General features: G+C 38.0%; 2 protein-coding genes across 6 annotated transcripts; one reads left to right on the top strand and one right to left on the bottom strand.

The window, feature by feature from the left end:
• The first annotated feature begins 969 nt into the window (after positions 1-969).
• LOC310739985 (uncharacterized protein) lies at positions 970-10573 on the top strand. Of its 3 annotated transcripts, none has more exons than XM_083566288.1 (13): positions 970-1232; positions 3688-3792; positions 3924-3966; positions 4388-4416; positions 5582-5618; positions 6375-6427; positions 6583-6615; positions 6726-6789; positions 7001-7062; positions 8148-8195; positions 8302-8358; positions 9564-9632; positions 9772-10573. In XM_083566288.1, exons 2-13 carry the CDS (start codon positions 3690-3692, stop codon positions 9789-9791), a joined length of 618 nt encoding a protein of 205 aa, XP_083422414.1. In that variant the 5' UTR covers positions 970-1232; positions 3688-3689; the 3' UTR covers positions 9792-10573. The 3 variants fall into 3 exon arrangements, with proteins under 3 accessions (XP_083422414.1, XP_083422415.1, XP_083422413.1); XM_083566287.1 differs by having other exon boundaries at positions 980-1232; positions 5561-5618; XM_083566289.1 differs by lacking the exons at positions 9564-9632; positions 9772-10573 and having other exon boundaries at positions 975-1232; positions 5561-5618; positions 8302-8539.
• A 95-nt stretch (positions 10574-10668) lies between these two features.
• On the bottom strand, positions 10669-21440 carry atxn2l (ataxin 2-like). Of its 3 annotated transcripts, none has more exons than XM_083566265.1 (24): positions 21097-21440; positions 20752-20858; positions 19624-19663; positions 19198-19254; positions 18963-19034; positions 18292-18466; positions 18066-18187; positions 17397-17488; positions 16879-17097; positions 16422-16786; positions 16237-16320; positions 15982-16113; positions 15762-15830; positions 15621-15682; positions 15141-15508; positions 14619-14688; positions 14378-14524; positions 14157-14220; positions 13673-13833; positions 13408-13540; positions 12924-13033; positions 12595-12777; positions 11347-11542; positions 10669-11182 (listed from the first exon to the last, which is right to left on the bottom strand). In XM_083566265.1, exons 1-24 carry the CDS (start codon positions 21115-21117, stop codon positions 11127-11129), a joined length of 3105 nt encoding a protein of 1034 aa, XP_083422391.1. In that variant the 5' UTR covers positions 21118-21440; the 3' UTR covers positions 10669-11126. The 3 variants fall into 3 exon arrangements, with proteins under 3 accessions (XP_083422391.1, XP_083422392.1, XP_083422393.1); XM_083566266.1 differs by having other exon boundaries at positions 20752-20852; positions 21097-21435; XM_083566267.1 differs by lacking the exons at positions 20752-20858; positions 21097-21440 and adding an exon at positions 20299-20688.
• Between the last annotated feature and the right edge of the window lie 1542 nt (positions 21441-22982).

The following is a 22982-nucleotide window of genomic DNA, read 5'->3' as shown; positions in this document are numbered from 1 at the left end:
AGTGATGTAACCTGAATGCTTTATACTATTAAAATTCTCAGCAACAGTATTTTGCACATCTATAGAGTCCAAATCTTTCTGGTTCTTAACACGTTGTTTTCTGTCTGCTCTGTCCTCAGCAATCACCTTTCCAGCAGTGTTACTGATCCTGCTACTCACTCTGGTCTCTTTCTCTCTCACACACACACACACACACACACGCACTCTCTGTTGGGGAGTGTGATGTTGTCTTCAGTTGCTGTGGTTTCCTGTTTGTAGGTGGGAGAGACAGGTTCTCACTACATTGCAAATTAGCCGAGCAAAAGCAACATGAAAACAGTTCTCGACTGCTCTGAGCTGTAGTGGTACAGTGATGATTTATGCAGCTGCCTTAATGCAAGCATGAGGTGTTTCTTGTGTGCATGGATGCTAAATGTCATGACTTTGGCAGCTGAGATCAAGAGCAAATGCTGAAATGAAGCATGAGCTTATATTTCTGTTGTTTTTTTTGTTATTCCTATTAAATCAACTCACCCTATTATGGGCGTCTTTTAATGAGTTTATAAATAACTGGGTTTTTTTCCTCCAATCTAGTGAAAGTTAATGTTTCATGTATAATCCATTTTTCTTCAGAACTGGCTATGTGAAGGTAATGATCTCTACATGATCTTTACTCCTGAAAATTATTCTGTGTAATAAGAGGTGTAATGTGATTTAAAGGTAACACTAATAGTTTGTTTTTGGAGTATATGCCAAGGATGTATAAGTTGAACTGAAGGGCCGAGGGAGTAGAGGAACGAGAATAAACACAAAGCACACGCAAAAAAAATCCCTTTTTTAAATACAAGGACAGAGCTGAAGCCAGGCAGATGAATGAGCAAGAAACGAATCAGAGAGATCCGCTTAGAAACTGGAGGTGGAGGCTACGACGACATTCAGAACGAGCCTATGAGGGGAGAGAGATTGAGTGAGCAAGAGCGGGCACAGTAAAGATAAAGAAAGAAAAAGTTCAGGGATGGCCTATTTCTCTACAGCACTCATCTATGACTGATGTTCTTGCTTTAATTTGCTATGAGCCATTCAGACTGATAAGAAAAAAGGTGTTGAAAGTCAGACAAGTGTGACAAGAGTCTTAGGTGTATATGAAAAGTAGGAGAACCAAAATGATAAAACTCCGAGCGTAAACCGGTTGTGAATTTGGTTTGGCTCAGCATCCTGACAGGCAGATCCTATCACCTTCTGTGCCGGTGTCCGTAAGTCTGCTTTTTTTTTTTTTTTCTCCCTTTTTTTGTAATCCTATTAAAGTATAAGTTTTTGCTTCTTGGGTCGAAGATCAACCTTTAAAAGTGTTGTCTGATTCTAATCAGTGACTGCTTACAGGGGCTGCCCAGACATCGTCAAACTGTTTGTTTGTTTGCTCTATATCACGATCAGCTTCACCAGGCTTTCATGTATTTAAAATCGGTAATAAAAATTGGTGCCCTAAGGTCCTGTGGTGGGCCAAGGGGTTAGTAATGGTACACCACAACATGGTCTTAAGGAAACCTCAGTTTCACACATTATTTCTCTTTTTTGATGCCACTGAAATGAATGATTAATTATGCTGTTTTTACGTCTGAACTGTACATGATTGATTTGATTAAAACGTATAATAATAGGATGTGATTGCCTAACTAGCATCTCTGCGTTTCCTCTCGTTTCATAATTTCATTACAAATTATTTCATTACATTAGTGTTTTAAAGATGTCCCAAGTGAAGGTCATAGGCACTCAGTAAGCATTGATTCAGATTCACCTTGGCATTTAGAAATGCTCAGGGTGGCATAATATGGAGGTGGATACACTGTGGCCCTGGTTTTTGGGGTTTGGGTGGAAGAGGCCCTGCAGATGTAGATGTAACAGACAGACCTAGGCCGAGCCAATTTCTTGTAATGTGCTTTTTTTTTTTTTGCTCCTTTTTTTTCTCATCTAACTGCAAAATACAGGAAATCCGTTTCCTGGCAATGAACGCACTTACATGCATACATACAGATACGGCGGCAACATCGACAGTACACAGAACTGCAGTGGCACTGATGCTACGAGATTAATTTGATTGTGAAACTGTTAAAATGTAGCTGCAGTCATTTCAGATAACGTTGTGTCGCATTTTTGCATTTATTTAATTAGCAATGTTTTCATGACCGTCTGTAAACCCTCCCCACCAATTTTAGTTTTTTTTATTCATTCATCGTAAAGAATGTCGGTATTAATTAAGAAAAAAATAATAATTTAAAATGTTTTGTTTTTTTAATTCATTGAAACATGACGTTTACGTTTACGGCATTTGGCAGACACCCTTATTCAGAGTGACTTACATTTATCTCATTTATACATTGAGAAGTAGAGGATTATAAGCCTTTTCATGGGCAGTGGCAAGTAGTGCTGGAATTTGAACTCACAAATTTCTGATCAGAACATAACCACTGACCAATGACTATGTAATTATTTTTTTATAAAGATAGCAGTACCACAGAGACAGAAGAAAAGATTGCTATCAAACAGGCAAAAAAAAATGCCAGACACAGATTTGCATTTCTTTAAATTAAAGCAGTTTTAGTAGCAAGCAGCTTAAAAAACCCAAAATATTAAGCTAGCAATAATAACCTTTGTAAATGCCAAGAACAAGCTAGTGCTAATAACTAAAATTGTTTATGATTTGTATAAGGTATGCTACTAGTGAGCATTTAGTTTGGTAAAATTACCAAACGTGTTAGCTATCAAGAATGTTTAGAATAAACACTAACTAGCTGGCTAGCTTTTAAACCAGCTCATGTTAAGGATCAAATATTTGAATACATTATACGTGTTATACATCTTAGTATTTTTCTGGTCTATTTTTTTCTCATTCTAAAAATGACAAACAGTTACAAAGAATGATCACCTAATCACTAACTTGCCCTCTAACTAGCCATCAAGCTTATTAATATTCTATAAAAAGACAGCGTAAGTCTTTTTACAGTGCAACCAAAAGACTATAAGCCCTGTTGATTAAGCAGAATGTTTGTCACGCAGACGAGCTAGCAAACAGCAACTCTTTGCTGAGGAATGATTGTGACTTTTAAAAACGAGAACAATTTTTCTCCGTCCTCTAAAATAAAGCTGTTTTTAAGAAAGTTTAAAATTTTCCATGAGTGAACAAAAAAGCTCAAACTCATATACGCAATGGAGAAGCTCCGACAGCTTAATTCCATGCTCCAAATTCTTTTATTTTAGATCCTCTAAACCCTTTTCTTGTTTAATTTTCAGGAAGCATAGATTCAGTAGTTTCAACATAGTAGGTAACAGGGATGAGACGATTTCTGGGACTTCCGTTTGTCCTGCACGTGCATCATTACATTTGCAAATGAACGATTTGTTTGTAAAAGCGGTGCGAATATGGGGTTTCTCGCTGCAAATAAAAACTCTACTGGAAGTTACAGAAAAGCCACCTGTGGTCGAACATGTTGCAGATGCGTGCTCACTGAGCCTAAATAATAAGAGTCGTATAAACAGTGACATGTATGAGAACAGATTTTTAACAAGCCGAATGTAAAATGTGGTTGTAATTGATGTTGTGAACCTCAGAGGACGAGACGAGAAAGTGTTTGTTCTCACAGGTTGATAAGATTGATTGGTATTTTTTGATATAATACAAGAAGTTAATCAAAGTGCTGATTCATTTTCCAGAAATGGATTCCACAGCACTTTTGACTGTGGTATGTGTGGCAGTTGTTGTGCTGTTCATCATCCTGACTGGTCTTTGCTTGAACTGCAAAGGAAACAGCCAGCCAAGTAAGATAAGCAAAAAAGGATCTGCACACACCAGGTCCCTGTATCACTTACACACAATGTAAATAAATATTAATTTACTGTCTTATAAAAAGCACCGCATAAGAATATTTTCTCCTTTTGTTTTCTTTTAGTTTATATAAGACAACGGCACGATCCACGCAACAGTTATGCATCGTAAGAGATGTTTTATTCCCTTTTCTATTCTGCTTCTGTCAAACTTGTCTATCGGTTCATCAGATTTTCTTCTGCAGGTGAAACATTTAACAATTCTATGTAGGACCTTAAACCAGAGGGGTTTATTTCCAGAAAGGGTTCCAAGTAAAAGACTTTATGAAAACTAGAACACCACTTTTGTAAATACTGTGTATCTATTTTCCAGTTATTGGTTCAACTGAGATTCACCTTTACCATTTAAAACTTCATATTATTTCACACACACATAATTCATTATTTGAATGAAAACCTTTAGCGTTAAGCCTTATCCTGTTTTCTGTATAAGAGTCTTTACTAACTTCGACTGTTTGTGGCTAGAGGAGTCTGGTTGGTGATACTGCTGTCTTTGTGTCCACGGTCTTATCACTCTCTCTTCTTACAGAAACCAAGGATTTACAGTTGTCCGCCCCTGTAAGTAAAAATTAAATGCACTTTTTTTTTTTTTTTTTTTAAATAAGGCACTTTTTAATATCAAATGGCTTAGATCTACATTCCTAATAAGCAAGGTAGAGACAACTGCAGATAGAAAAAAAAATCTGGAAATGGCACTTGCTGCTTCTCTAACTGACCGGAAGTACAGTTTTCCTTCCTTTATTGACTTCCACTGAAAAGTTTGGACTCCTAAACATTACAAGTTACAATCACCAAAGTCAGCACAGCTCTTCAGGCTATTCAACTTTATGCTGTTCTTTATGCTGTTATACTTTATATGTTCATATTTTTTTCTGTTATTGTTTTCCCATAGTAGATGATCAAATATCCCAAAAACTCTGAGGGAATGTTCAGCACCTGGCACAGTCATGATTCTAACTCTAAATGTCAAATCTCTCTTACAAACACATACTGCAGTTCTTCTTCTCTCCCTCTCACTCAGTCAATGTGCACTTTATCTGTCTTTCTAACAGTGCCACATACCCATACATCATTAAATCAATCAGTAGCAATCACACACTGTTTTCCTTTCTCCACATAATACTTTGGATGTTTCTACCTGTCAATCTTTCACTCGTTCTTACTTTCTGCTCGTATCACTTCTTTCTTTCTTTCTTTCTTTCTTTCTTTCTTTCTTTCTTTCTTTCTTTCTTTCTTTCTTTCTTTCTTTCTTTTTCTTTCTTTCTTTCTTTCTTTCCTTTCTTTCTTTTCTTTTCTTTTCTTTTCTTTTCTTTTGAAAACACTTTCAAACATTCAGGATGGTTTTATTAAGCCAACATCAGTGTTTGTCATTTCATTCTTTACACATCTAGTTCGTTGTTTGTTGTTAGTTAAAGTAAGCTTAAACTTTTTTTTTGTAATAATACAAATAGAAAAAAAACAACATATTTGACTCCAATTAGTACATTTGCAAATGCACCTGGATGAGCATATTATTTCTATTGTTTAACATAATTAAATGATCAATTAAGTAGCTCATATTTGGCAATTCCCATTAACTCAGATTCTAGTTTTTCCAATGAATGTGTAAATTACATGATATAATGTTCAGCCTAACAGACACTACAAAGAGTAAAGACTTTTGGATAAATTATGAGATTATTTACTCCATTTAATCACTTAGACGAACCTCCTTCTTTCCCAGTCATACCAGTTCAGCCTTCTCAGCACCAGCTCATCACGTGAGTCTGCCTGCTCTTTATCTATCAACACACATCTACACTTGAGCCACACACCATCTGCTTGTGTTAAAGTAGAAATACTCTGTAAAATATTACTTAAATGTGCTCCCTTTAAACTTGAGTAAAGTACAAAACAATTTTGCCTTCAGATGAACTCAAAGTATCCAAAGTACTAGGATTTATTATTGCTATATTGTTCCGATTATCATTTTTTGACTCTCTGCTTGAACAACTTAGTTTATGTAAAAAGACTCTAATGTTACTCTCAGCACACCAGTATATTAATATAATAATATTAATGAGTCAAACACTGATTGATATCTATTCAAATTATTATGAGCCCCAAACTTTTTCAACTACAAAAAAAATCACGCAAATTAGGCCACAGGTGTTGTAGCAAGAAATTGCTGTATTAACTGTATGTTGGTAATAAGTAGATACCACCAAGCAGCAATCAAAACAAGTTCAAACTAGAGCACATGCTCTACCCTGATTGGTGGCTTGCTGCGATGTTTGACCAGTTGTTTTTATCCACTCATAAATAGAACTGATTTCGCAAAATGTGGGAGAGTAAAAAGTAAGATATTTTACTTTGAAATGTAGTGAAGGGAAAGTAAAAGTCTCCCCAAATGGAAATACTTCAGTGTAAAGATATGTAAAAAAAAAAGCTACTTATATACAGTAACGAATTACATTTACTTAGCATTTACTTGCGTAGCTTGTGCGCATGAGACTCATTTTGTCTCTGCTTATCAGTTCTCCATCGATGCCTGATACAAGACGGATCTCTGCTTGTCCCTCTTCTGATGGTGAGACTGCGTCTGCAATTTTCTTCTTGGAGCACTTGCTTCCTGTATATTTAAACAAGAAATAGTCAACATTTTGGTTCAATGCATTTGACAATGTTCTCAGTTAGAGTGTTCAGACCCCAGTCAACTCTTTTTATTACTGTTTGTTTAATTAGGTGGAAGCCAGAGTGACTACATCAATCAAAATGGTGAGGGAGAAAATGAATTCTTATTGCTTTTATCTACTTGTTGGATACAGTTTGGGGAAAAAGAAAATGTGTTTTGGTTTGAATGTACACATTTTATATTGTGTCTGTAGTGGACAATGATGCAGCAAGCTATGAGCAGCCTCCTGAAAAGACCCAAGATTATCCGGATTATCTGTAAGAACATACTTCTTACATACATAGGTTAATGTACCGGTTTAGTCCAGATGTGGTTTAAACATTTTCAATAGTTCCAAGACCCAAATTAGACTTATATAAAAACTTTGATTGAATTCATAAATAAATACACACATATAATTCACCTGATTGTCTTATTTGATTAGCATTCTTTGTAAACATGATTGGATTACTTCCTACCTACTCTTAGGGATGTGTTACCCGATGACCAAAATTTGTCCCAGCAGAATCTCGCCTCTTCGTTGAATTCAGGTAAGTTAAAGAACATTTTTTTCATTCCATTTCCCACATTCAGGCTCAAATCTAAATGTTAAACTCTGTAATGATTAGCGAGAAACAATGGAAAAAGAAAATCTGCCAGGTTTTGAATCCAGAATACAGTTGCAAATGTTTATACACCCAAGCACAATGTTTAGACAATACAAATATAATGGATTGTGTTGTCATTGTATGAGTTTTCTGCAGTATGTGTTGTATAACCTGGTTTTCTTCATTTGTTTTGTGGATTCTGGAACGGGTCTGTTTCTGGTGTAATACTAACATACACAATGACAGCATTTGGTTAAATTTGACACGTTCACATCATGAAAACAGATGTTGATTATATGGGTTCCTCCCTCTATAAATAAATAATTAATTACATAAAGTAAGTAAAGCCATTTAAGAGGAAGTAGCTTAGTCTCGAGACATTCCTTTATTATGAGAAAATTATTATATTTTATATATATAAAGATATAGAAGAAATATATAAGAAATTTATCTATTTTTAAGATTCAGATTTATGATTATTTACTTTCTTTTTTTTTTGGGAGAATGTATGTTAAGACATACAACAGAATGTGTGTTAACTGAGAGGTTTCTTACCTAAAGTCAGATCACATTCAAATGTCTTTGGTTCTTCTCAAAGAAGATTTCTGTTATTGTTATATTGAATATGCTTTTTTAATTGCTGCCCTGCTTCAGGATGCACCAATATTTTATTTTTACATGTTTTACATTGGGTCTAAATCTGGGTAATAAACATATTCACATGCTTAAATAATAGAGAATGCAAACATTTTCTTTTTTTTTTCTTTTTATAATAACCCTTGTTATAGAAATCTCACCTACATTTGACTTGTTTTCAAGTTTTCGATCATATGGAAAAACATAATGTGAAAATGAAAACTACATGCCCTACATGTTTCTGATACATAACGTGAAATATCAAAAAGCCACTTATCAAATTCACACCAAGCATAAAGCATATGTAACGTTAGCTTTTCAGAACATGAATGTATTTCTCCGTACTGTGGTGAATTGAAAAGGTCCTTGTGGTTTCTATGCTGATTTTCTAGGGCAGAGTTACCAGAACATTGAAAATGATGACAATGATGATGATTCAGGTAGGATATGGGCTGGAGATGAAACTGGCCTGTCCCGGTGACTCATCACACTCTGCACAATGAAATGCAAACTTTAACTAATCGGTTCAAATGTTTGTGCTCACAGATAGTCAGCATTATATAAATGTCAGCGAAGACCGAGAACCTGTTCGTGAAACTCCGAGTAAGTTTGCAGATGTTTATTTCACAGTATCTTTCTTTATAAATAACCCTTAGTTCGATGTCATGGATCGGTGCTTTGGTTTGTAAGAACTCTTTTAAGTTTGGAATAGTAGCTGGAGACTTTCCAGGATGCTTGGATCCACTAGATCCACACTGCTACTAGTGGGGGCTTAATTTATGAGGTAAATTCTGCATTATCAAAATGCATTCTCAAAAACTCTTGTTATTTGAAATTATTTATTTATTTTACATTTGGGGTCAAATTCAAACAAAGAATAGTTTTATTACAGCCCACAGATGCTGCCTGGAGGAGACTTTGATAGGTTGTTGTCGTTTGTGCCCTGTTTGGGAAGTGTAAAACTGCACATGGACACACACATTGTTAGAAGTTGAATTAAAATCAAGGAAGCTACTAAAATTTTTTGACACACTTCAAAAGAATATTGTATAATATATCCTTAAATAAATAAATATATATAAATATATATATATATATATATATATATATATATATATATATATATATATATATATATATATATATATATATATATATATATATATAAAACTAAAGTTAAATAATAATAAATACAATTATAAATGTGGTATTTTTATGCCTGAAAATAAATTTGAGTTAAAACAAACAACTGCAAAGTTGTGTGCTCACATCCACAGAAAGGAGGATCATTGTGGGCCCATGAGCAAGACTGTTAATCCCTAATAGCTTATCTGTATATAAATGGCTTGTTTTCAAAACTAAACTAAATATATGTGGATAGCAATTATATGTGGATAGAACAACCCCTCCAAATCACACTCTTAAATATTGCATTCTGGTTCTGCAAAATCCAAAGATCCTTTGTGTGTTCACTACCTCCCAAAATTAAAGAGAATGATTGCATGAGACAGTGAGGATGTTTAAATTGAACTATTTGGCTCCTGACAGAATAACATTATTATCAGGAAATTATAGATGGACACAACCATCTATGACTAGGAGCGGAGGAGGCAAAATTGGCCCTGCTCTCTGCATGGGTGAGATGGCATACTCTTGCTCCCTAGCCAATAACAGGTGCTTTTGAGCTCTTGTATGCAGAAGTGGGCAGATAGCTATTCTATGTGTGTGCCTGGCACAAGTAGCAAAAATAAAAACCCCACAAACATACAAATGAATAAGTGCATTTAACTCATGTGTGTTACTTTCAGTTGGATCATATGGAAGCTGCAGCAGTGACGGCCAGGGTAGCTCTGATTATGTAAACGCTCCTAAACAAGGTATGCTCTGATACTTTCACTTTTTTTTATTTAGTGTTGGCTTATTATAAGGCTATACCATGTTGTTTCATAGCACACATACATTTAGATCATAAAAGTTGTTTACTACATCTCTCTTTTCTTTCTGGTCCTCCTGCAGTTAACTTCCACCTGGGCTGATTTTAAAACACCATGACTTGACAAATTTGCTGACATTCCCTGAGAAAATATTTTACTCCTTCGTATTTCTGACTTAAAACATGACTATTCTTTTATCAATTTTTTTTTTGTTTTAATTGTGAAGAAATAAGTTTGGACGTTTTTTATGTAATGTAATGCTCTGTAACTTCATTGTCTAATAGTAGGGAAAACAAAGACCTGACCTAAGGGGGCCAAAACTTTTATTCATTTATTGACTGTGCTTTATGGAAGTAAAAATCTGCATTGTCAAAATGACACCATCTCATCATTCAGGAATGTACGTTGGGGTCTGGTGGGTTTGAATTACAGGGAAATCCAAACAAGGAATATTTATTATAGTGCTCTGATGCTGCTTGAATGAGATCGTAATGGCTGGTGTCTTTTGCATCCCTTTTGTAGAGTGTAAAACTGCACATGCACTTGGATTAAAATCAAGAATGCGTTCTAAATGTTTGATGCACTTCAAAAAAAATATTGTACATGATTTTTTTTTTGTAAACATTTATATACATTTTCCGTATTTTTCTTCCAATATCATACAGAACATCTATAAATGTGATGCCTTAATGAAAATAAATGCAAATATAACTTGCTAATAAATAATAATAATAATAATTTAGAAGTGCATGACCCCATTTCCAAGCACAGAGCAAACAAGTGTGCAGCTGTCTCATCTTCTGGAACAGTGGTTTAAATCCCACCACAGCTGAACACCACAAATGGCATTTTATATAAAAGAAATACAGAAATTTTATATGCAATACTATTAAAAAAACTTTGTTGCTCATTTTAACTTGCGTATTAAAATATTTAACCAAAAAGAGACAACATTAAATCCATCATGACAACACCACTGTTTAGAGTTTGAAATTTTGTTTATTTTTTGTATTTTTTCTTTTTTTTTTTCCTTTTTTTTTAATTTATTTTATTATTTATTTAATTAGGGGTTGAGGAGGAAGAAAGAAATCTTGCCATTTTTTTTTTTTATAAAACATCTCATTCTTTCAGGTTTTTTTTCATTTCATCATGCTCACTCATTCACTCATTCCCTCCATTTTTGACACACACTGTGTGCCCGTCCTTTCAGCTTAAACGAAAAAGGAAAATCCTTCCAATGGATAAGAATAAAAACAAAAAAAGTCTGTTTCTGGAGCAAAGGGAAAGAAGTGTGAATATGTTTGCAAGTGTGTGTGTGTGTGTGTGTGTGTGTGTGTGTGTGTGGTGTTGTGTTAGTGTGTAGATGTGCCTTGTCCAGAATCAGCATAAGGAACTCTCCCTCCAAAGATCAGGGGCAGATGGAGCCTGAATTCTGACTCAGTTTCCAGAAGGGTGGAAGGGCAGCTGTTGGGGAGGGTGGGGCACCTGCACAGCTGGAAAACGCACACAAACTTTCTAAAACATCTGAGCCATTGCTGCATATATGTATTAATTTTAAATATTTTAAACATTACACATTTTATTGTATATCTGATAAAGTATATATAAGAGAAGTAAATGATGTATTATTTAAGTTTGGATTAAGTTGAAGTCTCACCTGGGGGGTGCCCGATGTAGGTGTAGTGCTGATGAGTTCCTTGTTGGGGTGGTGGGGGTGCATGTGTGGGATGCTGTGGGCCAGGACCAGAACCTGGACCCTGCTGAGGGGGAGGAGCAGCATGAAGCAGCATCATCGGAGGAGGCCCATGACCCCCAGAGTGGTGAGGACCCGAGAGAGCTCCAGAAACATGAGCCTGAGAGAAATAAACAGATCATCACTCACCGAGTCCCAATGACCACACAAAACCTCTATGCGAGAGGCTACAACAAAGTGCTACATAGAGTTTAATTACTTAAAAAGTGAGTGGGGAAAACCTGAAAACCTATTGATGGTGCTTTTTCACCATACTTAGTGTGCCAATTTACCCATAATCCTTCACTCCTGCAATTAGTGCTTTGTTTGTACATAAACATCTTTGGTGGATTCTCCATGAGATAAGAATATGAAAACATAATTGAAGAGGTGTTTCCTGTGAGGTTTATTTAGTATGATGGAAAATATTTATTTTCTGACAGCAATGTCCTGAGGATAGAAAAAGAAAAAGCTGCATATGCGTCATATCAATATTTAAAAAATAAAGAAAGAGAATGTTGACTGCTGATGTAATGTAACTGATTTCTCATTAAATGCAAGTATAAACTAAAGTCATTCTTTGAAACATTGTTAGTGTTTACTAATTGTATGTATAAGAGGAAAAAAGCATTATAGGATGTACTGTTAACAAGAAAACCATCAGCTTCGATACAGAGCAGGTGCGTGTAATGAAACTTTAGGAAAAGTCCCTTCATTCCCTTAGTTTGAGAGTCAAAACATTAGCAACTTGCTGTTTGAAATTCTTCCTGATGACCTTTAACAGAATGATACCATTTTATCTCCTCCACCATCTCTGTAAAGAGTCAGTTAAAAATGTCTTACATCTCGTGATAACCGTTGTGATAACCGTTGTGATAACTTTTACACTCAACTGTACTGGCTCTTAATAATAATGGTTAGCTTTAATATTAGCAGTGATTTCAGTTAAGTATTATTATATTTTTTTTTTTATAGCCTTTACCTATGCTACATTTATTTCCCGATTTCAACAACAACTTTCAGTGTTGCTGTTCACTGACGTCACCATTTCTCGGTTTCAGACAGCATCTTGTTGCTAGAACCAAACTGGTTTTGTGGGCTGTGAACTTCCCCGGTCAAACCGTGTGAATTAACTCAGGCACCCACACTCAGACATGTGCAAGAATGCAGTACCTGTGTGAGCTGCCCAATGGATGAGTAGGGGTGGGGTAGGGGCTGATGTCCTGGCAGACCATAGCCCTGGAGTGGGTATGAAGCCTGGGGAGAGCTGTGGCCTGGGGGTAGGTTAGGGGGAGTGGGAGCTGACAGGGGAGCAGAATGATACAAGGTCTGAGGCTGTGGACCTGACTGACCAGACTAGAGAGAGACAAGGGTAGAAAAACACAGCAATTAATAGAAAGTATATAATATTAACATATATTAATATAATGCTCACTAACAATTACATCCTAGGAACAACTCCAGTTCTGTAAAATGATGTGTGCAAAGTGAAGGGTTAGTACCTGTCCAGGGCTGGGGGCAGGGTGTTGAGGGGGTGGCTGGTTGCCTGTGGGAGTGGTGGAGGGCTGCGGAGGATGCATGGAGCCTGAGTGATGAGAGAAAGACTGGGGGGCTGGAAACAAAACACAAAGATTCTGTCAGCAATTTTACACAACCAGTTAACAGATCCATGAAATACATGTTACTGATGTAACAAAAAGCACATCTCTGCAATAATTCCACAAACAGCAGGTTACATCAGTCATGGGTGTTTTCTCATACACTTTTTAACACAGCAAACCCCTAGTGGCAGAAAAGCATAACTACAAAACAATTGATATAGCACAGCTGATGTTCAATATCAACATATTTTCTATGTTTCGTTGTGGGAAACTGCTCGTTTTTGTACAAGCTGGGGAATGCACGATGTGCGTATGTACTGGAATATCAGTAGTCATCAGACTTAGACATACATGAATATGAAAAGTGTACTTGTGAAAGACGTACCATACATGCCCTGCTGGCCTCCTGGGGGTCCCTCAGTCTGGCCAGGGTATTGAGGACCAGGAGGTCCAAGAGTCTGAGGATGTCCCCCTGAACTCAGCATCCGTGCTCCACTTTGCAACATGGAATATACCGGCTAACAAACACAAGACGGAAAGGATTCATCCATTTCAGTAAATGTCATGGTTTGGAACTGTATTGCGGTGCAAAATCAATAACGTAAGTGTCATTCTGGGTGTGCATGATGAACATTTTGGTATTGGTATACCTGTCCAGGATAGTGTGGCATGGCAGGGATGACCTGGCTATACTGCAGGTAAGACTGAGGATAAGGAGAAGCCACGAGAGGAGGACCTGCTGCCGATGCTGCTGCCTGCATCATTGGAGGCGCAGACGAGTTGTGGTCTGGACGAGGGCCAACCACTGATCCTGATCGAGAAAAGGCTGGTCAATGTAATGGGCTTTTTTTTCCTGTCAAATAAACCTGAACCTTTGAATTGTATCTAATGTACTGGTAGCTAAACTAACAACACAGCCGTTATACATGGAAAGACGTTACTAAGCATTCAGTACTTAATGAACAAAAGTTTGCTGTAGTATTTTTATGCAGACAGGCATTTTTCTCAAACAGGATTAACAATTTAAAAGAGAAAAAAATTATCATAGAAATCGGTTTCAGGAAAGGCAATGTTTGAAAACTTGTCAGAGGTCTCCAAAATTGAGGTTAGTAAATCATTATGTACCAAAAATACCTTTAGTTCTGGGGTACTTTCCCTGGCTCACGGTAGACACGGCATATTGGTACATCTGAGGGGCCTGGCAAAGACGGATCCAAAAAGAAAAAAACCCTTTACTTTTAAGACACTCGTATCAATATTTATACATAAACCTCTCTGACTGATTAGAATAGATTTCAACAAGATTCCGGTACAAAAAAAAAAAAGGAGGAAAAGAAAAATCTATGTGCGTGTACCTGTACAGAGTGGCCTTGTAAGGGGATTGTTGAGACGTAGCCCAGGTACTGAGGGTAGATTGTTCCTTGTCCCGCAGGAGGCTGGAGAACCACTGAGGGGCTTGGCGGTGTGGGCCGTGGAGTCGTTGGGGTTGCAGAAGGCTTCACCTGAACAATAAAGAGAACATTTACCGGAGTGTGCTTGTGTGTGCATGTGAGGAAGGAAAAAATGCTAAAGAAAGCTAAATGTTAAAGCACTCACCATACTGAGAGGGGCCTTAGTAGGATTGAACTCTTTGGCATTGGGATTTAGTGTGGACTTCTTCACTTGACTGAACATAATAAAGGAGAAAATGGGGTTCAAATAGATTGTGGCTATACTGATGTATTGAAATATCTAAGATGTAAATACAAACAATAACAGGTTTGTAAAGCAGAGTTGCCAAATACACCTGCATGTAGTGATTAAATGTTATATATAAACAGCATTGAAGCTGTTTTCATTGTTGTAAGGAACAACGTTATAGACTTTTGCTGGCAAAGCTGCCCATCTGCACAACAGAACCAAAACAATGGAAACCCCCCCAGAAATAAATGCTTGTTTTAGAAACAAACTTTCACTAACCATTACCAAATCTACCCACATTTGTTAGGTGACAAACACAGTTAGTGTTTGACAACAGACAAGCAGTGAGGGTAAAAATAAATAAATAAATCATTTTTTATAATGTATTTTATATAGATATATATATTTTTTATTACAACTTCTCTACCCCCTACTTACTCAGCTACACCCTCTGCTCTGTCTGCAGTCTCCGGTCTGCCATCCTCCCTGCCTGGTGTCCTTGCAGGCTGAGGAGGCACTGCTGCTTGTCCATCTGTACCAGAGGCTTGGGAAACCCCACCAGGTGTGGCTGAAGGTGTGACAGTGGTTGTGACAGATGATTGAGTGGCCACAGCTGGACCCTCAGCACTCGTTTCTCTGCCAGCTTCATCTGAAGGAAGCTCCTGTGTTGGAGTTGTAGGCGACAACGTTTTGGGCTCCGTGAACGGGGTAGAGTCTGTCTGTGTGCTTTGGGTAGGGCTTGGCTGAGCAGGATCACTGGGTGTGGCAGAAGTGTTTGGGCTGGAGGGTGAGGAGCTAGAGTGAAGCTGAAACAGACAAGTACAGTGTTCCAATTTTAACTGTCCTTAAGCAACACCCTTAAAAAAATAAAAATTCAATAAAGCAATTGTAACGGAACTGAATTATCATATTACTCACTCTGAACTCCTTGCCAAACTTACGAAGTTCTTCTATCTGTGACCTCTGATGAATTGAGGCAGCTGGAATACAAAAGTGGGCATTCATTTAGGCAAAATAAAATCTGTGTGTTGTAATGAAGATAATTTTTTTAAATAATACCTTTACTGCCCTTGCCTTCTTGAGGACTGGCAGGGCTCTCTGTTCTTTCCTTAGACAAGATCTCATTCACTGACACGAAAAGTTGAGCAAAAAGAAAATATGAAAATAAATGAACAGAACACAGAAAAGGAGAGAAAACTTGACAAACAATCAGGAAAAATTACTTTTTGCTAAAAATTATAATAATGACTGAGAATTGTGGAGGATTAATGCTGCTCACCATCTACAGGGAAGAGTGGGGTGGGGCCAGAGGGCTTCGGGGTCACCATGGCAACTGAAGAGGTGTCCAGAAAGGTAGGAGCACTCAGAGGGGGATCCTGGCAGGGTGCATCGGGTTTGGGGGAATGTGAGACTGAAACGTGAAAGAGAGGAAAATAAAAGGAGAGGCTGATGAGCTATATGTTGGTGCAAGTACTGTAAACAACTACAAGACGTTTCCATTTGCACAAAGTAAAAGTGTAACCGTGAGGTTCACCTGTAGGTGAAGGGTGAGAATTGGAAGCACGCAAGCTTCTGGGTTGTGCAGGCCTTTGAGATTTGGGAGATGTTCTCGATGACACTAGGTTACAAAAAAATACAAAATAGCATGTTGTAAAAAAAAAAAAATGATAATTCATCACTGGAATTTCAATAGTCTAAAAATAATCACAGATGCATTACCTCCGTTAACAGGTCGTGCAGACTCCGAGAGAGACTGAGGGTGTGAAAGAGAGTGAGGGAGCATGTGTGGGGCAGGTGGACTGGCATGACCTGCCTCTAAGGGCCGGGGCTGAGCAGGTGGGCTGCATTGTGCTTGGTGAGGAGAATATCCACCTCTGATTGACAATGGACTGTTCCTATCAGACGGTGGTGTGGGCTGACCACTGCCAGACGGAAGAGACGTTCTGGGAGATGAGCTCGAGGGGGCAGGTCTATTTGTTCGATTAGGAAGTGCAGAGGAGGGTCCTCCTCTTTCTCGGTCACCTCTGGACGCACCGATTTCTCGTTCTCTCGCTCTTTGGGGTAAAGGAATGTACTTGCCCTCCCTATGACAAATCAACAAAGACGGAGAAATAGAAAACTCGCATCACAGGGCAGAATTACCAATCAGATCTAAAATGAGTGACAGAATACCGACCGGCTCCCAGAGCTAGAGAATCCAGGGCTGTCTCTGCCCCGCTCTCGCTCTCCGTCGCGTACCACAGCACTGAACTTGTCCTCTTCAGTCCTCCCGTCATCATTCTCTAGCGCCACTCTGTGGCGGTACTGTGCGCTGGCCTCAATCTCACTAGCCAGTCGCGTAGCTCGTGCCTCTCTCTGTCGGAAACCCTCAGAGCTGCCTCGCTCTAGGGGAACCCTAAAAAAAAAAAAAAAAAAAAAGATTGAGCAAATGAGTAATCAATCTGACAGGTTCAAAGTTTCCTTTTTTTCTGCAAACATGACATGATTAAGACTGGCTCTTTGATTGATTAGCATTAGCTTAAATACACTGTCAGCAGACCCGTTCTACACTCTATTGACCTACAAAGTCACAAACAATCCAAACCATCTTTTGTCTGTTAGGTTTAGTTCGTGTTTGCAATCCAAGTCAAAAAGACAAGACAGAGATAAGAAAAAACATGATCTTTTAGCTGTGTATGGTTGGGGGAAACTCACGTGTACATCGAGAGGCTTGAGTCGTATGTGGACTTCACCCCATACGTTTCTTCGTTGAAGCGAAACATCTCGCTGGCATCCCAACCATTAGCCTAAGAAAGAAAGAGACAGAAAAAAAATAAGTCAGGTTTCAGATTCAGAATGTAAAATTGTCTAATTAGAGGCAACTTTATACTAAAACTGAGCAAATAAATTAAATGGTCATATTTTTATTTGAAGCATGATGCAACCTATAATTTACAAAAAATACAACACAAATATATAGATTACTGGAAACTCTCACTTCAACGACATGACCTCTGCTGTGCCTTTTTACTTAAGCATAACTAAACCATAGCACTGAATGAGCTACAGGAAAAAAAAATACATGATGCTCAAAGATCATTAAGAATCAAGGTGGAGCAGGCTCTCAGTGTTTCTGAGCTTAGACTGTAGCACTACCAAGATATGCTGCCATTATTAGGTTGTTTAAATGAGATTAACGTATGTCACTCTGGATAAGAAAATCTGCTTAATGCAATAAATGTTAAATCAGAAATTCTTTACACAGAAGCCTTGAATTGACACAGTTCCTTAATTGACAAAACCCCAAATTGTTAAATGGATCGCTAAACTTTTCCTTAAAGGGTGCGGGCAATATTTCAGAGTGCACATTAGGTTTCAACTCACTGTGTCCGTATCTAGATCATAGTTCTCTCCATTACTGTCTCCACCATCCCACCTCTGCAGCACCTTTTCTCTGTGATCACCGTTTACTCTGGATGAGCTGATCGCTGAATCTGTAAAGGTGTCTACAACCACACACAGGTGAATGTATTTAGGCTGCACCAGACCGGATCGATATTACGAGAAGTTACTTGCAACACCCCAGAGGTCTAAAAGCCCACGCACGCACCTCGTGTAGCATAGCTGAGATCCACATCTCTGCAGGTCATAGTGATCAAGTCAATGGGGCTAAAGATCATTGTGTCTGTGATCTCCTCTCTCCTAGGGTGTGTGGACGTACCACCTCCACAGCCATCCCCATCCTCAGTTCTTAGTTTGTGCACGGCGTCCACCGCCAGCTCACACTGCACAAAATCAATAATAATTAAACAATGATCAATTAGATTACGACACGTATGACTTGAAAAGTAAACATGGGCTCGGAACGGTTATAACCCCATGTACTCTTAAAAGCTTCCTTTGGTTTAATGTTCAGAAATCAATTTATCCATTTGTTTGTTCCTTAAGATTACAAATAAAATGTACATGTATTACAAATAATTTAACATGTAAGGAGGTTATTTATATAGGGCACAAGAATCTCAAATGTTGTTCTGTTGGAAATATGCAGCTTATATGTAATAAATAAAAAGACGTCAGTGCATCTGGATTTGCTCTACTCTGGTTATACAATAAGATTTTCTTGCTTGATTATTTCATTATTATTTCAATTATTTTCCATACATAAAACAACAGTGCTGAGTAATAGCACCTAGTTTCTTCTGTTCAATACTTGACTACAAATTCACCTAAAATGTCCACTAGTATGTTGCATTTAATACACAGAAGCATCTTTCTTACTCTTGAACTTAGTGTCTTGAAGATCCCCTCGTACACACTGCCATTCTTCACCCGCACGTCACACCTAGAGCCCTAAGCATTAGAGAGTAGGGATTAGAAAAAGGTAAAGAGATTTTAGTTGACGGTACAAAGGGATTAATATTTTTTGGGGGGGGGGAAGCAAACTAACATTTGAGGGGGGGAGAAATAACCAGATGGTCGATTAATCGGGGTCAGTAAACACAAGGACACTCACCACTACAGCTGTAAGGAAATGAAGCATCCGGGAGTTATTGTAGACTCCCTCAAACACCTACAAGCAAAAAGAAAACAAAGCATGACCCTTTCTGTTTTCTAAATAAAGAGGAACTGAGACCATTTAAAAACATACAGACACTGACAAACCTCTTTCACACATGCAGTTTCTATACCCAAACAACGAATTGGGATGAAACCAAGATGCGAAAACAGGCATCCTGCTACGCTGGCGTTTAAAGAATGCGAAATATGCAATGCCAGAACACTACTTATAAAGGTGTGCTCATAATATGAGCTTTGAATGTGGGGAAAAAAACCAAATAATAATAATAAAAATAAAATAAATAAAAAACCACCACACACGCTGGACAAGTAGCCACAGGTATGATCAGAATGAGAGAATGTGTGAGTTGAGGTTACATACAGGAGGAGACTGCGAGGGAGGCTTCACAGAGTTTCGGTTCCTGAAAATAATAAAAGGACAATCGAATAATCAGGATGAAATTGTGACTTGGGTCCTTTGAAATGTCAAACACAAGCATTACGTTCAAATAAACCCGTTTAAACCCAGGTAAGATTAAACAACAGGCATATACCAACTGTTTTGGGGGTATTTATTAATAAAGGTATACCAAACATATCTTATAAAGATGCATACATGTGAATAATCGTTTAACATTTAGCATCTCGAAAAGCTTTGCTTTATTTATTTTAATGTTACTTCGACCGTCTATGTTAGTCCTGATTCGTTTCTTCTGCTTCAGAACATGGCCCCAGTTTTATTGTGTATTGAGAAGTTATCAGCGACAGTACGATCGAATAATATTCTGCCATTTACTTAGACAATTTATGTATTCGTTTTTTTTAGTTTTTGACACCGATAACTAGACACGGAGCTCGACACCGATCGTGTTAACATCAGCAAAAAGCCCAATGCGCCAGTTAACACAGCCAAGATGCCCAAACAACAACGTGACAATGAAGTATAAATACACTGCCGGAGGGATCACACGCAGTCTACAGATTAAAAAAAAAAAACAACAAACACACAAACAAAGACTTATTGCTAGCGTGACAGGTTAAAAATATGTAGTGATACGTTTTTGTCACGTGCATTCCAGATTTCCGGTCGGTCGATCTTGAATTGCTCGAACGGAGAAGCGAGGACGCCGTTGTGTATCATATGGCTTACAAAAACAACAACATTGCCGAGCTCTCGATTGGGCCCGCCTCCCCCCCAAAAATCAGCCATTGGTCACTGAACGCGTCAATCACCCAGTTTTCACATCCTATTGGTTAATATTTCCTTTAAAGGCGGGCGTTAATAGATTTAGAATCGCGGCGAATTCATTGGTTAGATTTAATGTCAATCAAACAATCTACTCGGTAATTGGCCAGCATGGCTGCTAATCCAATCAGATATTGTCCAATTGGTCTTTTTTGAGGCAGGGATCGTTTAGTCCTAATGTACACGCCCCCTTTCACCGGTAGGCCTCATGATGAAATTCCGATCCTCGGTTTTTCTCTGAAGAGGAAGCCGGGTTCAGGTTACCTTCCAGGGGTTGGTCTGGCAGTGTTACTCCCAGGAACTGTCGGTGACATTCCGGCCGACCCAGAAGGTCCGTTAGACGTTTTGCGGCCACTTGGTCCAGACTGTTGCTGGAAAAAAAAAAAAAATTTAATTATATTTTTCGCACAATCATTATCTACACGTGATTATTTCGCTTTTGCGAGTCCCATGCTGGATGACCGGCGACTACAGCCCAGCTATAACACGCTAGCCATGAGCTAACCTAGCTAGTTTTGTTACTATCAAAATGTAGTCCAATCGACCGTTGTATATATTTTGTTTGTATACAAGGCTGTCCAGGGGCGATGGAAAAATCGAAATACTCACATTCTGGCGGCGGAAAGACATCGCAAGCCTCTAACTAGGCTGATCAGCTAACGTTGTGGCGCGTATCAGTGTTCTCTGGCGTAGGATGCTAGCAACCTTGAGAGCTAGCTAGCTAAATCTCGGAATACGCGTCAAAAATGTCCCACGCCCGTCGATAGCTTCCTGTTCGAGTGCCCAGAATCTTCTCCTGTTTTTATTCTGAAAACATGTCATGAGCACTGTTGAGAAAAGTGTCAAACGCTATTTCTTAATTTTGTTCTAAAAGCCGGTACCACGTCTTAAGATTTGCCTTCAACATAATGGCAACCCGCTTTCAGCAAACCTCTTTTGATTGGTCTAAACCGGATTCATGGCGCGATGACGCAATGACGCACGACGTGCTGGGTACAGGGAGCTCATGGTGCATCTGCACCACCCAGAAATCCTCATGGAACTTTCGGCAAGGTTATTTCTAAAATAGGGCTATTAGGTATATTTCGATTACACTGATAAACTAATCTAGGGGGGTAAAAGAGCATTACGCCTTAGCATAAAGAAAATCCTCAGTATAGCAAAAACCCGACAGGCCTGTTTCCACTGATCAGATGTTTAAATAGGATCTGACCCTTAATGTCCCCCTCTCTTCCATGTACTTTATTTAAACACCTTGTTACACACTTTGCAGGGTTTGTTTATTCATTTTTCTTTAACTGAATCCATTCAGCATCATAATGTGACCCCCGAACTACACTCTCAGAAATGTGCAATGTTATTGATAAAACCAAAGAGGCAACACTAATCATTTCAATAAAGAGTAAGACTTAAGTCATCTTTATAATCTCTATAAATCCTTTCAATACCACACCCCCTCCACACAGCAGTCCAATTTCTATCTTTTTCCACAGCATCTCTCTAGGGGTCAAATCTTCAGTACGCCTTGGGTTTAATTGTATACTAAAACCATTGAGACCTGTAATAAGATCTCTACACCACCACCTGGTAGAAAATACTGCCCTGTATATTTTCTTCCATCCCTTCATGGATGACCCAACATTTCTAGTTAAATCTCTACCTTCCAATCTTTCTAACTTCAACCTCTCCAACACACGCGAAACCCTCACCATCCATTTCACAGGTATGGCTAAGAATCTGATGTCTGTCAAGGTTACAAAACCTTTTTTTTTTTTTTTTTTTAAATAATGGCAGATGAATACAATCTTTCCTGATTACAGATATACAGTGGGTCAAAGTTTCCTGCTATTTATAGTTATTTTCAGAATTATTTACTGTAATTCTCCACTTTCCTTGCTGACTAATTGACTCCAGGAGTTTCTCCATGAGGGCCACTACTGAGGCTTTTTTCTAGTGGAAGAAAAAAATGTTATTCAATATTTTTGTCTTTAGATTTCTGGCAACAAAGAGTGCCGTACCATGCTATATGCATACTGTGGTTCAGAAACACATACTCACAAATCATCCGAGCTCTTCCACTCAACATTCCCGATTTTAGCTTCTGAAAAAGCTGAAAGGCTTAAAATAAATATTTATTGTCTAAATTTTTGTACATGGCTGTATTTATCCTTTTGCTAAGACCACTACAAAAAGAATAAATATATGGTTCTTTAAAACAAATGCAAACAAAAAGCATTATAACTATATTCATATTCAATATAATCAGACCAGTGATGACATTTCGAACATGATTGTGATATTTGTTCTGGTTTCTGAGATAAAAAGTGATTTCTATAAACCCAAGTTTGATTAAGGGAAAAGCTCTGATTGTACAATACGCTCAAAGAATTCCACTTTACCCAAACCAATTAGGCCAGGAACCACTTTAACAGTGACATAAATTCCACAGGCCCCCTCAGTACAAGGTTTATTACATCAAAATCCAAACTATTGGA

This window comes from Silurus aristotelis, assembly GCF_946808225.1.
Source record: "Silurus aristotelis genome assembly, chromosome: 17".
Taxonomy (NCBI): domain Eukaryota; kingdom Metazoa; phylum Chordata; class Actinopteri; order Siluriformes; family Siluridae; genus Silurus; species Silurus aristotelis.
Note: the sequence above shows the minus strand (reverse complement) of the source record. Positions and strands in the feature narration are given on the sequence as shown.

Coding starts and splice junctions, on each gene's coding strand:
- LOC310739985 (XM_083566287.1), top strand. CDS start 3,690: ATGGATTCCACAGCACTTTTGACTGTGGTATGTGTGGCAGTTGTTGTG. Junction 3,967..4,387: donor CCACGCAACAGTTATGCATC/GTAAGAGATGTT, acceptor CTCTTCTTACAG/AAACCAAGGATTTACAGTTG. Junction 5,619..6,374: donor TCTCAGCACCAGCTCATCAC/GTGAGTCTGCCT, acceptor TCTGCTTATCAG/TTCTCCATCGATGCCTGATA.
- atxn2l (XM_083566265.1), bottom strand. CDS start 21,117: ATGTCTTTCCGCCGCCAGAAT. Junction 19,664..20,751: donor GCCAGACCAACCCCTGGAAG/GTAACCTGAACC, acceptor TATTATTTTCAG/GAACCGAAACTCTGTGAAGC. Junction 17,489..18,065: donor ATGATCTAGATACGGACACA/GTGAGTTGAAAC, acceptor TTTCTTTCTTAG/GCTAATGGTTGGGATGCCAG.